General features: G+C 38.7%; 1 protein-coding gene across 1 annotated transcript; it reads right to left on the bottom strand.

Moving 5' to 3' along the window:
* Positions 1-2,772: 2,772 nt before the first annotated feature.
* LOC112175155 (nudix hydrolase 16, mitochondrial) lies at positions 2,773-8,764 on the bottom strand. The gene is made up of 4 exons (XM_024312821.2): positions 8,369-8,764; positions 6,506-6,620; positions 3,563-3,646; positions 2,773-3,313 (listed from the first exon to the last, which is right to left on the bottom strand). Exons 1-4 carry the CDS (start codon positions 8,437-8,439, stop codon positions 3,059-3,061), a joined length of 525 nt encoding a protein of 174 aa, XP_024168589.1. The 5' UTR covers positions 8,440-8,764; the 3' UTR covers positions 2,773-3,058.
* Between the last annotated feature and the right edge of the window lie 6,382 nt (positions 8,765-15,146).

The following is a 15,146-nucleotide window of genomic DNA, read 5'->3' as shown; positions in this document are numbered from 1 at the left end:
CAGCATTTAAAAGCGAAACTCCTTTCTTTTTTTCAAAGATACTTATCATTTTAATTTCTCTGGCTACCAAGTGTTGAGGTTTTTCAAGTTTGATACTAGTCAAATTTGTTGTTTGCTCTGGAACAATAATTTTTGAAACAAGATTCTTCATAGGTTTTTCTAAGAGAAAATATTTCAAACAGTACCCGAACTTAGGCAGACTCCTAACTTCAGTACCTGACTATGCAAAACTATCACTTTGGTACCCCAAGTTTGAACCCCGACCCAAGAACAGTATACGCTGTCCATAACAGTGTTAAGAGCCCAGCCACGTGGCAATACCTGAAGGGTAATTGAGTCATTTCAACCCAAATTCACTCTCACTCTCTCAGTGAATCCAAAATTCAAGAATTCCACCCAAATCACAACACCGGTACCAACTCCTCCACTTCCTCCGCCTCCTCCACTACCCACTAACTCAAACCATAACCCAAGAAATCCCAACATCCATCGAATCGCAGTTCACAAACACAATACACAACCAAATCCTTCATGGCTTTATCAATTTCTCTGTGAAATTCGTAAACCCTGTTGCACAGAGAGAGATAGAGAGTCCTTTTTGATTCTGGTAAAGCTTCATATCACACAAACACACATCAGTGACCAAATGGCTGCCTCTTTAGCAGATCCCTTCTTCTTCTCCTCGTCTCCTTCATCTGGGTTTTGTCAGCTTGTGATTGGAAGTTCATGAGGAAGTTCATGATGAACTGGTATTCAAGCCTCAATAACCACAACCCAGAAATCTTCGGAGTTTAATTCCCACACAGGGTCAGGCCTCGTCTAGAGAAGCAGTCGAACCAGAAACTAGGCAGGAATGAGTCGAGAACAGCCGGAAATGTCGCCGGTGTCCAAGAACACGGCTGCCCGAGACCAAACCCAGAAACCAAGTCATTAAAACCCGATCAAATTCAAAAAATAATTGCACAGGCTTGTTGACGAGGATATGAGATTTCATACCACAGGTAGCCAAAATGGTGGTCGAAATCGCCGGGAATTGCAGAGCTCGCCGGAGAAGTTTCGGAGCTTCCAATCGTCGTTGCTCCTTCTCCGTTCAATGCATGAGTGATCCAAAGGCACAGGGACGTAGGCGACACAGAGACGAAGGGAATGGTGGCTATGTGCCATCGTGGGGTGACCGGACATTGTCTCTGCAGTCGGATTTCTTTCTCGGGTCGCGGCTGGTGTTCGGGTCAGAGAGCAACCAGCTCGCTCTCTCTCTCTCTCTCTCTCTCTCTCTCTCTGTTTTTGTTTTTGGTCTCCCGATCTCCTTGTTGGAGAGGCCTTAGAGGTTGGCTGTGATGGCTTCTTCGCTCTTGGTCATCTTGGCCAAAGCTCGCGTAGGGACAAGTGTTATTGGTGAGACCAAAAAATTGGTCTCAAAATTTTTTTTAATTAAAAAAAGAAAAGAAAAAAAGAGTTGGACCGAATTACCCCTCAAAATATGCCACGTGGTTAGCTAGTTAACGCTGTCATGGACGTCATGGACGGCGTGTACCATTGTTGGGTCGGGCTTCAAACTTGGGGTACCAAAGTGATAGTTTTGCATAGTCGGGTACTGAAGTTAGGAGTCGGCCTCGGTTCGGGTACTGTTTGAAATATTTTCTCTTTTTTCTAATGGTTTAAAGGCATTAGATCTTTTAAATTTGATCGGTACTGGAATGCTTTTTCTTTCTTTCAATATTTTTTTGACAAAATACTTTTATTTTGATCATCGATTTTTCTACTAACACTTGTTAGCTGTTCTTCTTTGTTTTTTAGAGAAGATTTTTGATATAATCTAGTTTATTTTCCAATTTTTCTAGTTGGGAGAATTCTTATGGTAGTTTTTCTAGATGATCTTGACATCTAGATAATTCTTTCAATAAGTTGTGATTTTTTTCATTAGAAAATTTTAATAGAGAGGTCAATTTCTCTATTATTATTTCAGACATTTTTCTCATAGGGGGATTCCTTTTGAGCTTTAAAGCAAGCTCTGATATCAACTTGGGCGGATCTAACCGATGCTTTCCTCTTCAAGGGTTCTTTGATAATTTTAATTTCTTCTTCAAATCTATAGATTCTTTGTTGAACTCAAAAAATAATCTTCTAATAATCGGGAGTGTCTCTGCTAAGCCTTGATCTAAAATCCTTCTGTTTTTTTTCAACTTTTTTCGTTCTTCTAGTAATTCTTGAATAGTTTCTTTGCAAATAGTAAGCAATTATGTTCTAGTAAGGATTCAAATTATGGATGGTAAAAGTTAACTGTTTACCTTCGAGCATAGTGGATAGATTTATAACTGCAATATGTCAAATAAACAAATTCAAGAGTATGGATGGACTCACCATGCTCCGTCAAATTTTTGTTGAAAGTAAATCAAAATTGGAGTAACGAAAGGATAATAGTAAGAGAAGGTTAACCAGTTACAACTTGATAAATTTTTCCAGATTAACAAACATATACTGATAAAGGACAGCACATGGCAGACACATGGTTGATCTGGATGGTATGCAGAGCTGCATACTAGAATTTACCCTCCGAAAGACGATACCTAATAAAATTGCCATATTGATTTTTTGACTAGGTCCATGACTCAAAAATCTTTTACTAATGCTTCTCAGTTTTACACTTTTACCAGACCAGGTCAAATTACCTTGGGCCTAAACCCTCGTTTCTTGAGAGGCATGCATACGAAATTTCTTTTTGAGGAAAATGTTAATGATTAAATTATGTAAGATCAGAAAATTGTGTGCAACTTTACAGTAACTATTGTAGAATTGGAAGTGTAATTAGAACAGAAAATGTTCTACATAAGGGCACATGTAACAGAAAGCTGTTTTATAACCCTCTGAAACATGAGGGACAGCAACTATGCAAGTTTGTAGCTATATACTGTCAGTTGATCAACGACTGGAAGTAGAAAAGTGCCCCCCGAAAACAATTCCAACAAAATTCCAGCAAACGTGATTATGTTCTGAGAATGCACCTAAAAAAGCCTTTGTTCATTTCAGGCACATCCAACTAGCAATTCAATGTTACATCCTACCCTGCACCTATCATCTTTTCTGCATGCCACTTTGAGAAACCCTCCACCAGGGCCTCACTCATCCATGCATGCCGGCATCTACCAGTAGCCTCTTGAACAGTCAGCCAAGTTCTGTTTCGAGTGCTCTGTTCTGGCCATGACTCAAGCTCCTCCTTGACGAACAATGCAAACATAGCAGCTCTACATATACCTTCTGGGTTTAACTCATCCTGGTGAGTTTTACTCTTAAATTGGTAATACCCCACTAAATCCTGAAAGTCAAAAATATCAACAGGTGCTAGCTTTAGTCCATCTAATGAGACAAAACAACAAATGAGCTAATTGCATGGAGGGTGATTTCATAAAAGTAGCACTAATGGATACCCAAAAGCATATTCCATGCCACTCCAAAAAATAATTAACCCAGTTTGAAACACAAATACTTTCACTCTAACGGACCTCTCCAATGTACAAAGGGCAAAAGTTTAGGAAAGCAAAAAAATTATGAAGATGTATTTCACCATTAGTTCTCCTCGAACCCCAGCTTCTTCAATAGCTTCTCTTACGGCAGCTTCCTGCACAGTTTCATCATTCTCCCAGCCTCCCTGTAAGTGAGTAATGTATTCATAAATCCAAAAAGCAACTTATTATAAGCGCTCTATTTCCTAAATGGCAAAGAAAGCATATAATACTTTTCTACTAGAAATGCAAAATGCTAATGAAGCAGCTATTGGACAAAAACGGGTACAACATTAGCACCAGAAAAAAACATATCACCCATAATCCAAGGTTATCTTTTTATCAAACTTCAGATGCAGAGAATTCCAATCCTAACACAAGTCTTCAACATACTGCGATTGCTAATAGACTATCTCCAACCTTCCTAATGTAAGCACTAAACTGCTTTGCTCCTACATATGTTAAGAGGCTCTTCTATGACATTTTCTCAATCACATTAGCACCAGAAAAAAAAACATATCACCCATAATCCAAGGTTATCTTTTTATCAAACTTCAGATGCAGAGAATTCCAATCCTAACACAAGTCTTCAACATACCGCGATTGCTAATAGAGTATCTCCAACCTTCCTAATGTAAGCACTAAACTGCTTTGCTCCTACATATGTTAAGAGGCTCTTCTATGACATTTTCTCAATCCACCCTCCTTCCAAAACATAAAACTCTAATACCCACTTATCAATTTTCTTATATAAAGTTTTTTATCAATGTTCAAGATGGTCTGATATAGAAAACAACTCCATAAAGAATAGGAATGAAGCAAACAAAGAAATGGATTATCACAAAACCCTGTGACACGGGAATTGAAAGTGACCGTCCGATGATTCCACTTCCACTGCATTCAATCTGTCTTACTGATATAACATTTTATAACTAATGAGGAAAATTTACCCAGTTCATAAACATTTGTTTCATCAGAATCCACTCCTAACATGTCTTTCCTTGGGCAACATGTTTGATACTCCATAAAGAATAGGGATGAAGCAAAGAAAGAAATGGATTATCACACGACCATGTGACACAGAAATTGAAAGAGAACGTCCGATGACTTCCACTTACACTGCATTCAATCTGTCTTACTGATATTAAATTTTATAACTAGTGAGGACAATTTACCCAGTTCAAAAGCATTTGTTTCATCAGAAATCACTCCTAACATGTCTTTCCATGGGCTACAACTTTAACCCCTAATCATTCACTGTCTTTGAACCACCTATCCTATGTTTGCCTCTGATCATACCATGCTATAGTCATCCCATACTAATTTAACTGAATCAAATTGCCCACCCCTAGTGAAATTTTGATAATTATTGGGACAAGCTTCCAAAAAAAGAGTAAACAACAAAAGGAACCAAAAGCATTGTATAGGTTACCCATAATTTGATTTGTTGATCAGTAGCTGAGCGGATATGCCATTTACAACCACTAGAAAATTGCTAATATTTTCTACTTTTAGGTCTTCAAACCCTAGGATCATGATATTGGCACTTAAATATAGGCAATTATGGCACAGGCATTAATTTCACTCTAATAACCCAAGTGTTCCCAAATAGCAGTCATATGAACCTCCAACTTGATATCAACTACTGGTCCCCGACTATGAAGCATGGATACGCCAGAAATCTTAGTATGGTGTATCGTATCGGTATCCGATACAGATACGGGTTGGATACGCGTAGGGTGTGTATCTGGGACTCTCCTGGCGTATCATTGACCATGTAGTGTGTGTTGACTATTTCGATACGTCTTGGATGCACGCTCCCATGATTTGGATGCTAAAACCTAATTCACCACAGCCGCACTACTCTTTTCAGTTCTCTCTTCGAGTCTCTGTTCTTCGCTTCTTAGCGGCTTCGTCAACGAACAAACGACCAAGACTTGAAGGCTTGAACTCCAGATTGAAGGCTTGAAGGCTTGAACTCCTTGAAGCTTGAAGGTTGATCTGTGCCTCTGTGGGTTACTTAAAGCCTTAAAGAGTTAAAGCCTTAAATTGGTTATTATAATTGTTATATACTTGTTGTGACTTGTGACTTTGTGAGTAGCCTCTTGTGTCAGTAACCAACTAACCATCTATTTATTATAATTTATATGTTATATAAATTAGTTATTGTTTTTATGTGATTCTTGGCCTCATGTTTTGTATGATTGTCTGAATATTATGTCTTTCAATTGCTTGTTTCATTGCAATTCTATCGTTTTATACGCAATATTTGTCAAATATATTTGTTAACACTATATATATATATATACGGAGGCGTTCCAAAGAGGACGTCCGCACTTTCGTTAAAGTGCGGACGGCGCTGCTGCAGCTCGGCTCGGGGCGCGACGGAGCGGCGAGGGTTGCCGGAAGGACGCCAGGGGTCGGGCGGAGCCGTCTGCAGTAGGTGGAGTCGCCGGCGACGTCGTTGGAGGGCTGCCCAGAAAACCTGCAGTTGCAGGTCGGGTTGCTGCCCAGAACCTGCAACCCCGACCTCCTCCGACCGTGAACACTGCCCAGAACAGTCCAAGATGCCTCCGGCCTCCCTCCTACAAGCCGCGTGCCGCCGCCGCCGCCTGGAACGCCTCCGCTGCATCGCCGTCCGCACTTTAGCGAAGTGCGGACGTCCGCTTCAGAACGGGCCTCTATATATATATATATATTACATATTATTTTAAAAAACATATCCAAAACGTACCGTATCTTGTTTTTTCTAAAGAAAAAAACGTATCTACGTATCGTATCGTATCGCACCCGTACCCCGTACCCGTGTCAGTGCATCATAGGTCTCCGACCTACCTCTAACCCAATTTTTTTTTAAGCATAACACATGTCACAACTTTAAGCTTCTGTTATCATTGTATTTGTTAGTTAAGGTAATAGAAAAAAAAAAAACAAATAAAAAAATAAAGGCAGACACTGAATAAAATTTTGGAATAAAAGAATGTAACATTTTAAAACATGACTACCTTAGGAAATAAAAGACCTGGTCCACTGGATGAGTTAATCATAAGGACCTCAACAATCTTCTCAGAATCAGCATCGCCACTCTCATCAGAATTTCTGTACCTGAATGGAATACACCTGTTAAAGATCACCTGAGTTAGTTTCTTCATATCAGGAACACAGAAATAAAGAATCCATGTACAAGAAAGAAGTTATTTCAAGATAAGTTACAGCAACCAATATTTCAATCACTAGCTTGATAATAAAAATAAAGCTTCTCTCATCGATCTTTAGCAATAAATTGGAAATTACAAGGTGTATTGTGCATTCACAACTTGTCCATATTCCTTAGAGCTTACTTCCGAAGTGATTCTGTTAGAGCAGATTACAAATAATTACTTCTTAGAAAGCACCAGTAGACTCACTCTTGAAACAAAGAAGCCTAAAGAAACCAATTTCTATAGCTTCTCGGCATCCTCAGTGAACCTTTTTCATCTCCCTTTCCATTTGGTTCTAACTAGAATCACCACACTTATTTATAACAAAATGCCCAAGAAAGAGCTGTGTGAACCATTTGAAATGCAGGTTTGACATCCAATAACAATTTACATATGTATAATGAACCACCTTCAAGAAAAAGGAATCAATTTCAAGAGCAACACCCCACCACCTTCAAGAAAAAGGAATCAATTTCAAAAGCAACACCCCTGTGTGACATGGCTTTTCTGTAAGCACAGCGTAACAAAGAGGGCCACACACTGACTGATGGAGGCTTGAATAATTACAATATTCATTTTCTCAAAGCCACAAAGCATCATGCCCCACAAAGAATATAGCCATCAAACATAAAGCTACTCATATGCTTACCCATAACTTCTGTACTACTGCAAGATTATGCATGACATGATCATTAACTAAGCATTTCATTTCCAACACAGAAAAAAAAAACAAGAGATTCCAATTCATCTAATTGGAGAGATTGCCAAAAAGCAAGGGAGTGACCACTTTTCACACATTACTGCTTTTCACACATTACTGATATACCCGAATAGAATATTATACTCAAAGGAGAGCCAAACTGGCTGGCTTGGAAACAAGGACTTCAACTTTTCCTCCTAAGGAATTCACCTTACACAAGCCACTTTTTCATGCAAAGCTAGGACTCGTCCAAAATAGTTGCCCCAATTAAAATTCTCCCAAATCATATCACCTAACCTAACATAATCATATTCATTAAAAGATTATATTTTACCAAATTTCTAGCTCCCCCAACAACACAAAAGTAATGACACAGTTTCATAAAAGTTGGAAAGCTCTCAAAATGAAACAAAACACAACCTCACCACAGAAAAAACACCCCCCCCCCTCTCTCTCTCTCTCACATATGTGATCGACCCAACCTCTTTTTTAAAAAAAAAAATCACAGACAGAGCTCACACAAGTACATATAGAGGTCGTTGTTTGTCCTTATAAGCTATCATTCCCGACCTACCATGCCATGAACACACATCTGTACATATGTCCAAGCACAATAATACAACAGAAACAGATTAATCCCCACTACTTCAAAAAAAAAAAAAATTTGAATCGCAGCTATCAACCTGTCAAAATCCAAATTAAAAGTTTGCCTCCATTGTCCCCAAAAAAACAAAGAAAAAAAATCCAAACTAAAAGTAACCAAAAATCATGCAAGTATGGGAAACACATAGGTCCCCCTTAACCACCACATAAACAAACACCATACACATCAACATCAACATCAACATCAACATCAACATCAATCAAAATCAAATAAGACACAAGAACAATCATCTAATTAATATAAATTTCATTAACCAATAATCAAATAGATACAGAGATATAGTGATACAAAGAAACTCACGAACCCGGCAACAAGGCGACACCCGGCCTCGTAGCGTTGCTGATGACGACCCGTACGGGCCACTATATCACACATACTAAGCTCCCAACCGATGCAAAAACCCCCCCTTCCTTCCTTCCTTTTTTTTTTTTTTTTGCGTTAATGTTTTCAAAGATTCCTCTCCTCCTTCTCCTGGGCCATTGAACGCACAATGCTCACGCCCGCACGGGATAACTCGCCCACCGCTGGTTCTCTGGGCTTCGACGGCGGCGACCGGCGTTCTCTCGCATTATCCAATGGGTGCGGTTCGAAATTAGGGTTTGGTTTGCAGAGAGAGAGAGAGAGAGAGAGAGAGAGAGAGGGAGGGAGAAATGAGGGGAGAGAGAGAGACAGAGAGAGGGAGAGAAGGGAAAACAGAGAAAGTAGAGAAAACACAAAAGAAAGAGAAAGCGTTAAGAACGGATCGGACGGTGATGGTGGTCAAAGTCACGTGGTTGATTGGTCAAAATGCGGGCCCTACCTTGTTGTAGATTTTTTTTGCTTTGTGTGTCAGGCGCTCCTATACTAAACGCAACTCCTCGCACGCCATAGGGGCCTTCGCCAGATATAGGAAGGAGTCCGCGGATTCTGTGGGCAATATGGAATTAAACTCGAAAACGCAAGATTACAATTGTCATTGTTTGAACTACACCAAGGGGAGGGGTCCGGAGGTTTGTGCTAGATTCATAAAATCATTTAATAAAGCACATTTTATATCTACCTCCAAGTGAGAGCCTATAGCGCTAAAGCACAGTGTGATTCGATACTGTTTGAGGCCCAAACCGCAACCAAACTGATTTCGAAGTAGGCTGCGGTAAATTTGTATTTGATAGAGGGAAAACATTACAAATAGTTAAGTCACTCAACTTTTACATATTCGACACTTTAGTCACTCGCCTTTTAAATATACCACGTTGGTCACTCAACTTTAACTCTGTTATTCATTTTAGTCACTTTTTCAATTTTTTTCATTAAAAAAAAAATTATTTGCCACAATATTAATGATATTTTCATCCAACCAATTGTGAAAAATTGAGAAATATGTATTAGAATGAATGAGAAAAGTGATCAAAGTGAGATAAAATGACCCTTGAATGACTAAAGTGATTGACAATATAATAGTTGAGTGACTAAAGTGTCAAATGAGTCATAGTTGAGTGACCATTTATGGAATTCTCCTTTTGATAAAAGTTCCGAAATATTTGAATATAAATAAATTAAAGCTAATTGCCAAAATACACCATAAACTTGACAATAATTGTCAATTTACACCTCTAACTTGCAATTGCCAAAATTAACCCTTTGAACTTAGCGAAAACTAGGGTTGGGCAGAACTGAATTTAATCCGATTTTCCGACTGAACTATCCTGAAATATGCCGTTCGGTTACCGAATCGAAAGTGAGAAGGAATAAAACAAAAAAAATGGAACTGAAACCGCTTCCATGCGCTTATTTTCGACCAATTAAAAACTAACCTGACAGATTTTCAAATATATTTATAAAATATATATTTTTTATTATGTGTCAAATATTGATGGGCTAAAATTTTCTATCTGGTGCACCCCTACCGGAGCGAATGACCACGAAACCCTAATACCCACAGCTGATTTCATTTCTCTCTTTCACAAAACTGAAAACGAGAGTTCTCTCTCAACTCTCATTCTCTTTGAAACGAAAAACTCACACCTCTCAATCGATCGCGCTCATCAATCTTTCTCTGTCACTCTCTCAGTTTTAGGTATGTATCATTTTTCACCGTAATGTTAAGATCTCTCACCGTAATGTTCAATTGTTCATTCTTGAATCTGGGTTTTGTATGATGTTCTTGTTATTTGGGTTTGTTTGTTAGTCTAATATAGAAATAGGGTCTCTTTCTTCTGATTTTTTGAACTTCCGAGTTTAGGGTTTCAATTTTAGTGGCTTAGTGTTCTGATTTGGCCATTGGGTTTAAAAATTAGTGTTATGATTTGCTTGTTCATGTATCCAAAAGAACTACATGATGCCTTTTTCTGTTATTGCGTGTTCATGTTCTTCTTGGTGTTAAAATTAGTGTTCTGAGTTTAGCATAATTGTATTTATACTATAGATTGTGTAAAAATGCTTCATGGGTTTATAAGTTTATCAGAACATGCTTGGTCTATTAATGCTTCTGCAAAATCTGTAAAAATCAAAGCAATTCTATTAGAACATGCATGCTTCATTGAACTGTGTTAAAATTAGTGTTCTATTAATTAGAAATACATGATTGTAACATTGAAATCACTCAAATCAAATTGTTGATTATGTTTTGTGTTTTGTTACAATTATAGTTACAATCAAGTTGACTTATGTTATCCATTTCACTAATCTCAGGATGGAAGTCAACACTGAGGCTGCTGCAACTGGAAGCAGCATCGAAACTACACCAACAAGCACATCATCGGCTCTTGTTTCATCTGATGAACCTCCGTTTGCTCAAGTTCAATCTGCCCAAGTTTCTACTCAAGTTCAACCTACTGATGCAGCAAGCAGTCAACTTCCTCCTGCCGATACTGAAAGCAAGAGAAAGAACAAGAGCATAGCATGGAATCACTTCACCAAGCTACTGAATCCTGATGGTTTGAAGATGGAGAAGCCTCGAGCCAAGTATAATTACTGTCCCCAGACATACTTTGTGCACTCGAAGTCGCATGGGACTACAAGCATGAAGAATCACACGCTTTATCAATGCAAGAAGTGTCCCCTCTACATCTCGGCGAAAAAACAGAGACATCTAGCATTTGATTCTGTTGAAAATGGTGCAAATCTGAAAGCTTTTAGTTATAATGAAGATGTCGCTAGGATTGCAAGTGCTAAGATGGTTATTAGTAGGAGTCGTCAACGGGCCGGGCCGAATTGGTTCATAGCCCTTACAATTCTTTTACATAATGACGAGTTGGGCTTCATTATAAATTTCAAGATCCAAACCCATCTATATAAACCTAGCATTGTGGGTTTTTTTTTCGAGCCGGGTAGCCCTCATTTATCCAGACCGGGCCCATATTCTCTAGTTCCAAATAATAAATAACTTAATCTACATTTAACTTTTTAACTAAGTAAGTTAATTAGGGTTCTTGAAGTATAGCTTACAGTATTTAATTTTGAGGAAGAACATGTGCATGTATGTGTGTGTCAGTGTGTGCATCGCCATATGCATGTGTGTGTGTGCGCGCACATATATATATATATATATATATATATATATATAATTAACTATATAATATAATATTTAATTTACGGGCCTTTGGCGGGCTGGGTCTATGGGTCGGGCAGGGCTTCAAACCCCTAAACCAAGCTCGGCCCTCTACCCACCGGGCTAGGCATTTTTCGGGCTTTTATGCCGACTGGGCCTGACTTTTACCAGTCAGGCCTTCTAGGACTCCATCGGTCTATCTGATTCATGAGCCAAATGATGAGGCCTAGTTATTAGAGATCAACTTTCATTTAATTTTGTGGAGGGACAAGGTTTATGGATTTCATGAAGGTAACTTAGTGTGATGACCTTGATTTTTCGTTATTTAACTATTACAATTAATAATGGACTAGTTATGTGAATTATGAGTATTTTGCTTGATTTGTATGTTGTGTGTGAAGTATAATTATTTTCGGACGAATAATTATTCAAAAAGTGTTGTTTTAGGGTGGAACGAAGTTTGACTTTTTATACATTGAGATTCTCTGAAAACTTTATTCACAAAAGTCGTAGAGCACATCAATACAAGTTTGTGGACATATGGCACGTAAAAATCGGAGTTCGTATGTGAAAGTTATGGTCTGCTGAATTTTTGAATATTTTTGGAAACCACTATAAATAGAAATTTCCATATCTGAAAATTTACTATTTTCATTTTGGGCTTCCTTTTCTTGAAACTTACAAATGCTATGTTCTCTCTCTTCAGCCGTGCAACCCGACCCGTATTTGGTAACTCGACCCGGCTTTTTCTCAGAGCTCCGGCGACGGCGGACCACCGAACAAGCTCAGACCTCTTCGCCTCCACCATGTGCTCCTCTCTGTGGCATCCTCTAGAGACGATTTGCACTGTTCGCGGCCCTGGAAGGCGGCGACTTTGAGTGCAGTCGGACCCAGTAGGAAATCATAGTTCCGACGACGATAGCGGCTCAAATTTGACTTCTTGAGTTTGTAGGAGCCTCCCATGTTGATCCTTGGTGGTTGTTTGGAGCGATTTACATGGGAATTGGTTCAACACGAGGTGAGCAGTGATCCTCAACTCGTGAGCGTGATTTTGGCCGATCTAGACTAAGTTGGTTCAAACTTCAGATATTAAGTTGCTCTACTTGATATTCTTGACATTTTGGACAGTTTGATTAAGATGGTTTTAAGTTTTGGCCGGCGGTGATCGTAGTGGTTCTACCACAGACCGTGGTGGCATTTTGGCCACGTTCTGGCCATGTAAGGGACAGTTTCTTATTTTATATATCATGTACTCGTCGATACGAACATTTTGATATATTATACGTAATTTTTGGAGATCGTATGAATATATTATGATTTTTACGGTTTCGAACCGTTTGATTATTAGATCCATGAGGATTCGAGCGTTTGATCGACTTGTGGTTTTGACATATCGATCGTAGAAGTATTCCAGAGACTTTGGGTGGTCTCGGATGTGGTTTCGCCTCGATTGGTATCACGTTTGGGGATTTTAGTTCAAAACGGGGGTTTCATACTTAAATCGCTTGTAATTCATATACTAAGTTGAGACCGTATGTGATTAGGAACTTGACGAAGTACTCTTGGATGGATATTTTGTGGTTGTGGTGCTTTATTCTATATTAAAGATACAGCAGGATTCAGAGGTGAGTAATCTCACAATTTTCATTTACGAACGGAGTTACCATTATTGTTTTAGGCGTTATTTATTTAACTGCAAACTATAGTTGGTATTAGTAGGTATTCATGAGCGAATGACTACGTGTGTATATATATATATATATATATATATTCTTGTGAGTGATGTGTGATGAAACAATATACATGATTGTATTCATATTATTGTTGAATGTGACTTTTCAGGAAACAATATTGTGGAAAAAGATGTTTTTTGCTGTTGAAAAGTGTTGAGTTTGATGTTACATTTTTGAGTCAAGCGTGACTTATTTTAAATGTATTGGTCTTTGTAACAAGAGTCACAGATGGTGAGTAGGGATGGGGAAATCTTCTAACGTATTGGTCTTTGTAACGTTTTTAGGTCAGGTGCGACTTACTTAACGTTTGATTAATTCTAAGACTAGATGGGGTCTGAAAATCATACGTCACAGATGGTGACAGGTCGCAGATGGTGATCAAGGCAAGAAATCGAGAATCATGCTTTTGGCCGGGCAAGTGGTTACGATCAGTTAGAACTCTAGTATGTCTGTCATTATAGCTTATGGGGGTAACAGTAGAGGTTGCTGGAGACTCAGAAGTGTGTAATTTAAAAGAGAGTCTCTAGAGTATTCTTTCTTTTATTGTCTAGATGAGACTTGATTTGCTTACTGATTGTGGAGTTAGCAAATAGGACTTTGTCACAGTGGTGACTTATGTTGTCCCTTCGGTGGAAAGGACATGGAATGTTGGAAGGAATCATGGTTGCGTTGTTTCCTTAAGTTGATTGGTGTGTGTTGTTGATTGACGTCCATGAGTTACTCATGCAAGCTTTCATAAACTTACCGGGTTTGTTGTGTGGCAACTCGGTACACAATTTAATGGTGTAGGGGTTAATCCTGTAGGTCACGGTAATCGTGGCTGAAGCTGAGGTAGCTTGCTGGTAGTAGTACGGGTCGGAAGCAAATTTTGTTGGCTTTGCCATTGTTATGACTTCAGCTATGTAGTAAGCTCTGAGGAGCATTTACGTTTATTTTGTTGTGGCAATTGAATTCGTAACTCGTGTAATATATGACTCTGCGGAGCGAGTATATATTGACGTTGTGGGTTCAGAGCATCAATATATACTTGGGTTAAAAGGAAAAAGTTTTCCAGGTATTTAGTATTGATGGCTGAACCATCACGCATGTATAATTATGAGATTATATATTGATTTTTATTTGTGTTTAAAAATCAGGGTGTGACACTTAGTTGCTATTCAAGCCTCCTTCCCGTAGGGCTATAAGGAGAGATATCGGGGATCTGTTTCAATGTGAGAAAACTAGGATTAAGAATATCTTCGCCACCTATTCTCAGAGAGTGAGCTTCACCACTGACACTTGGACTTTGATCCAAAATATCAATTATATGGTCTTAACTGCCCACTTTATTGATGACAACTGGGTTTTGCATAAGCTTATCCTTAATTTTGTTGTCATCCCTAATCATAAGGGCATGACAATTGGGAAGCTTGTAAAATTGTGCTTGATAGGATGGGGAATAGAAAAGGTGTTTACAATTGTTATGGACAATGCTAGCCCGAATCAAGTTACACTTGATTATATGTTGGAAAAGATAGGGAATTGGAAGGAGCTTGTGTTAAATGACACCTTTTTGCACATGAGGTGCTGCTGCCATATCCTTAACTTGATTTTTAAGGATGGCAAGGAGGAGTTGGACAGCTCCATCGACTCAATTAGAAACTGTGTTAAATACATCAGATCCTCTCTTGCAAGATTGGAGAAATTTAGTAAGTGTGCAGCTCAGGAAAAAATAGAGCATAAGGGTGGGATTTTTCCCTTGGATGTCTGCACCAGTTGGAACTCGACTTACTTCAAGCTTGACATTGCTGTGAAGTTTAAGAAAGCTTTTCTAAGATTAG

The sequence above is a fragment of the Rosa chinensis genome, chromosome 1 (assembly GCF_002994745.2).
Source record: "Rosa chinensis cultivar Old Blush chromosome 1, RchiOBHm-V2, whole genome shotgun sequence".
Taxonomy (NCBI): domain Eukaryota; kingdom Viridiplantae; phylum Streptophyta; class Magnoliopsida; order Rosales; family Rosaceae; genus Rosa; species Rosa chinensis.
This window is presented reverse-complemented; position numbering and strand designations above follow the sequence as displayed.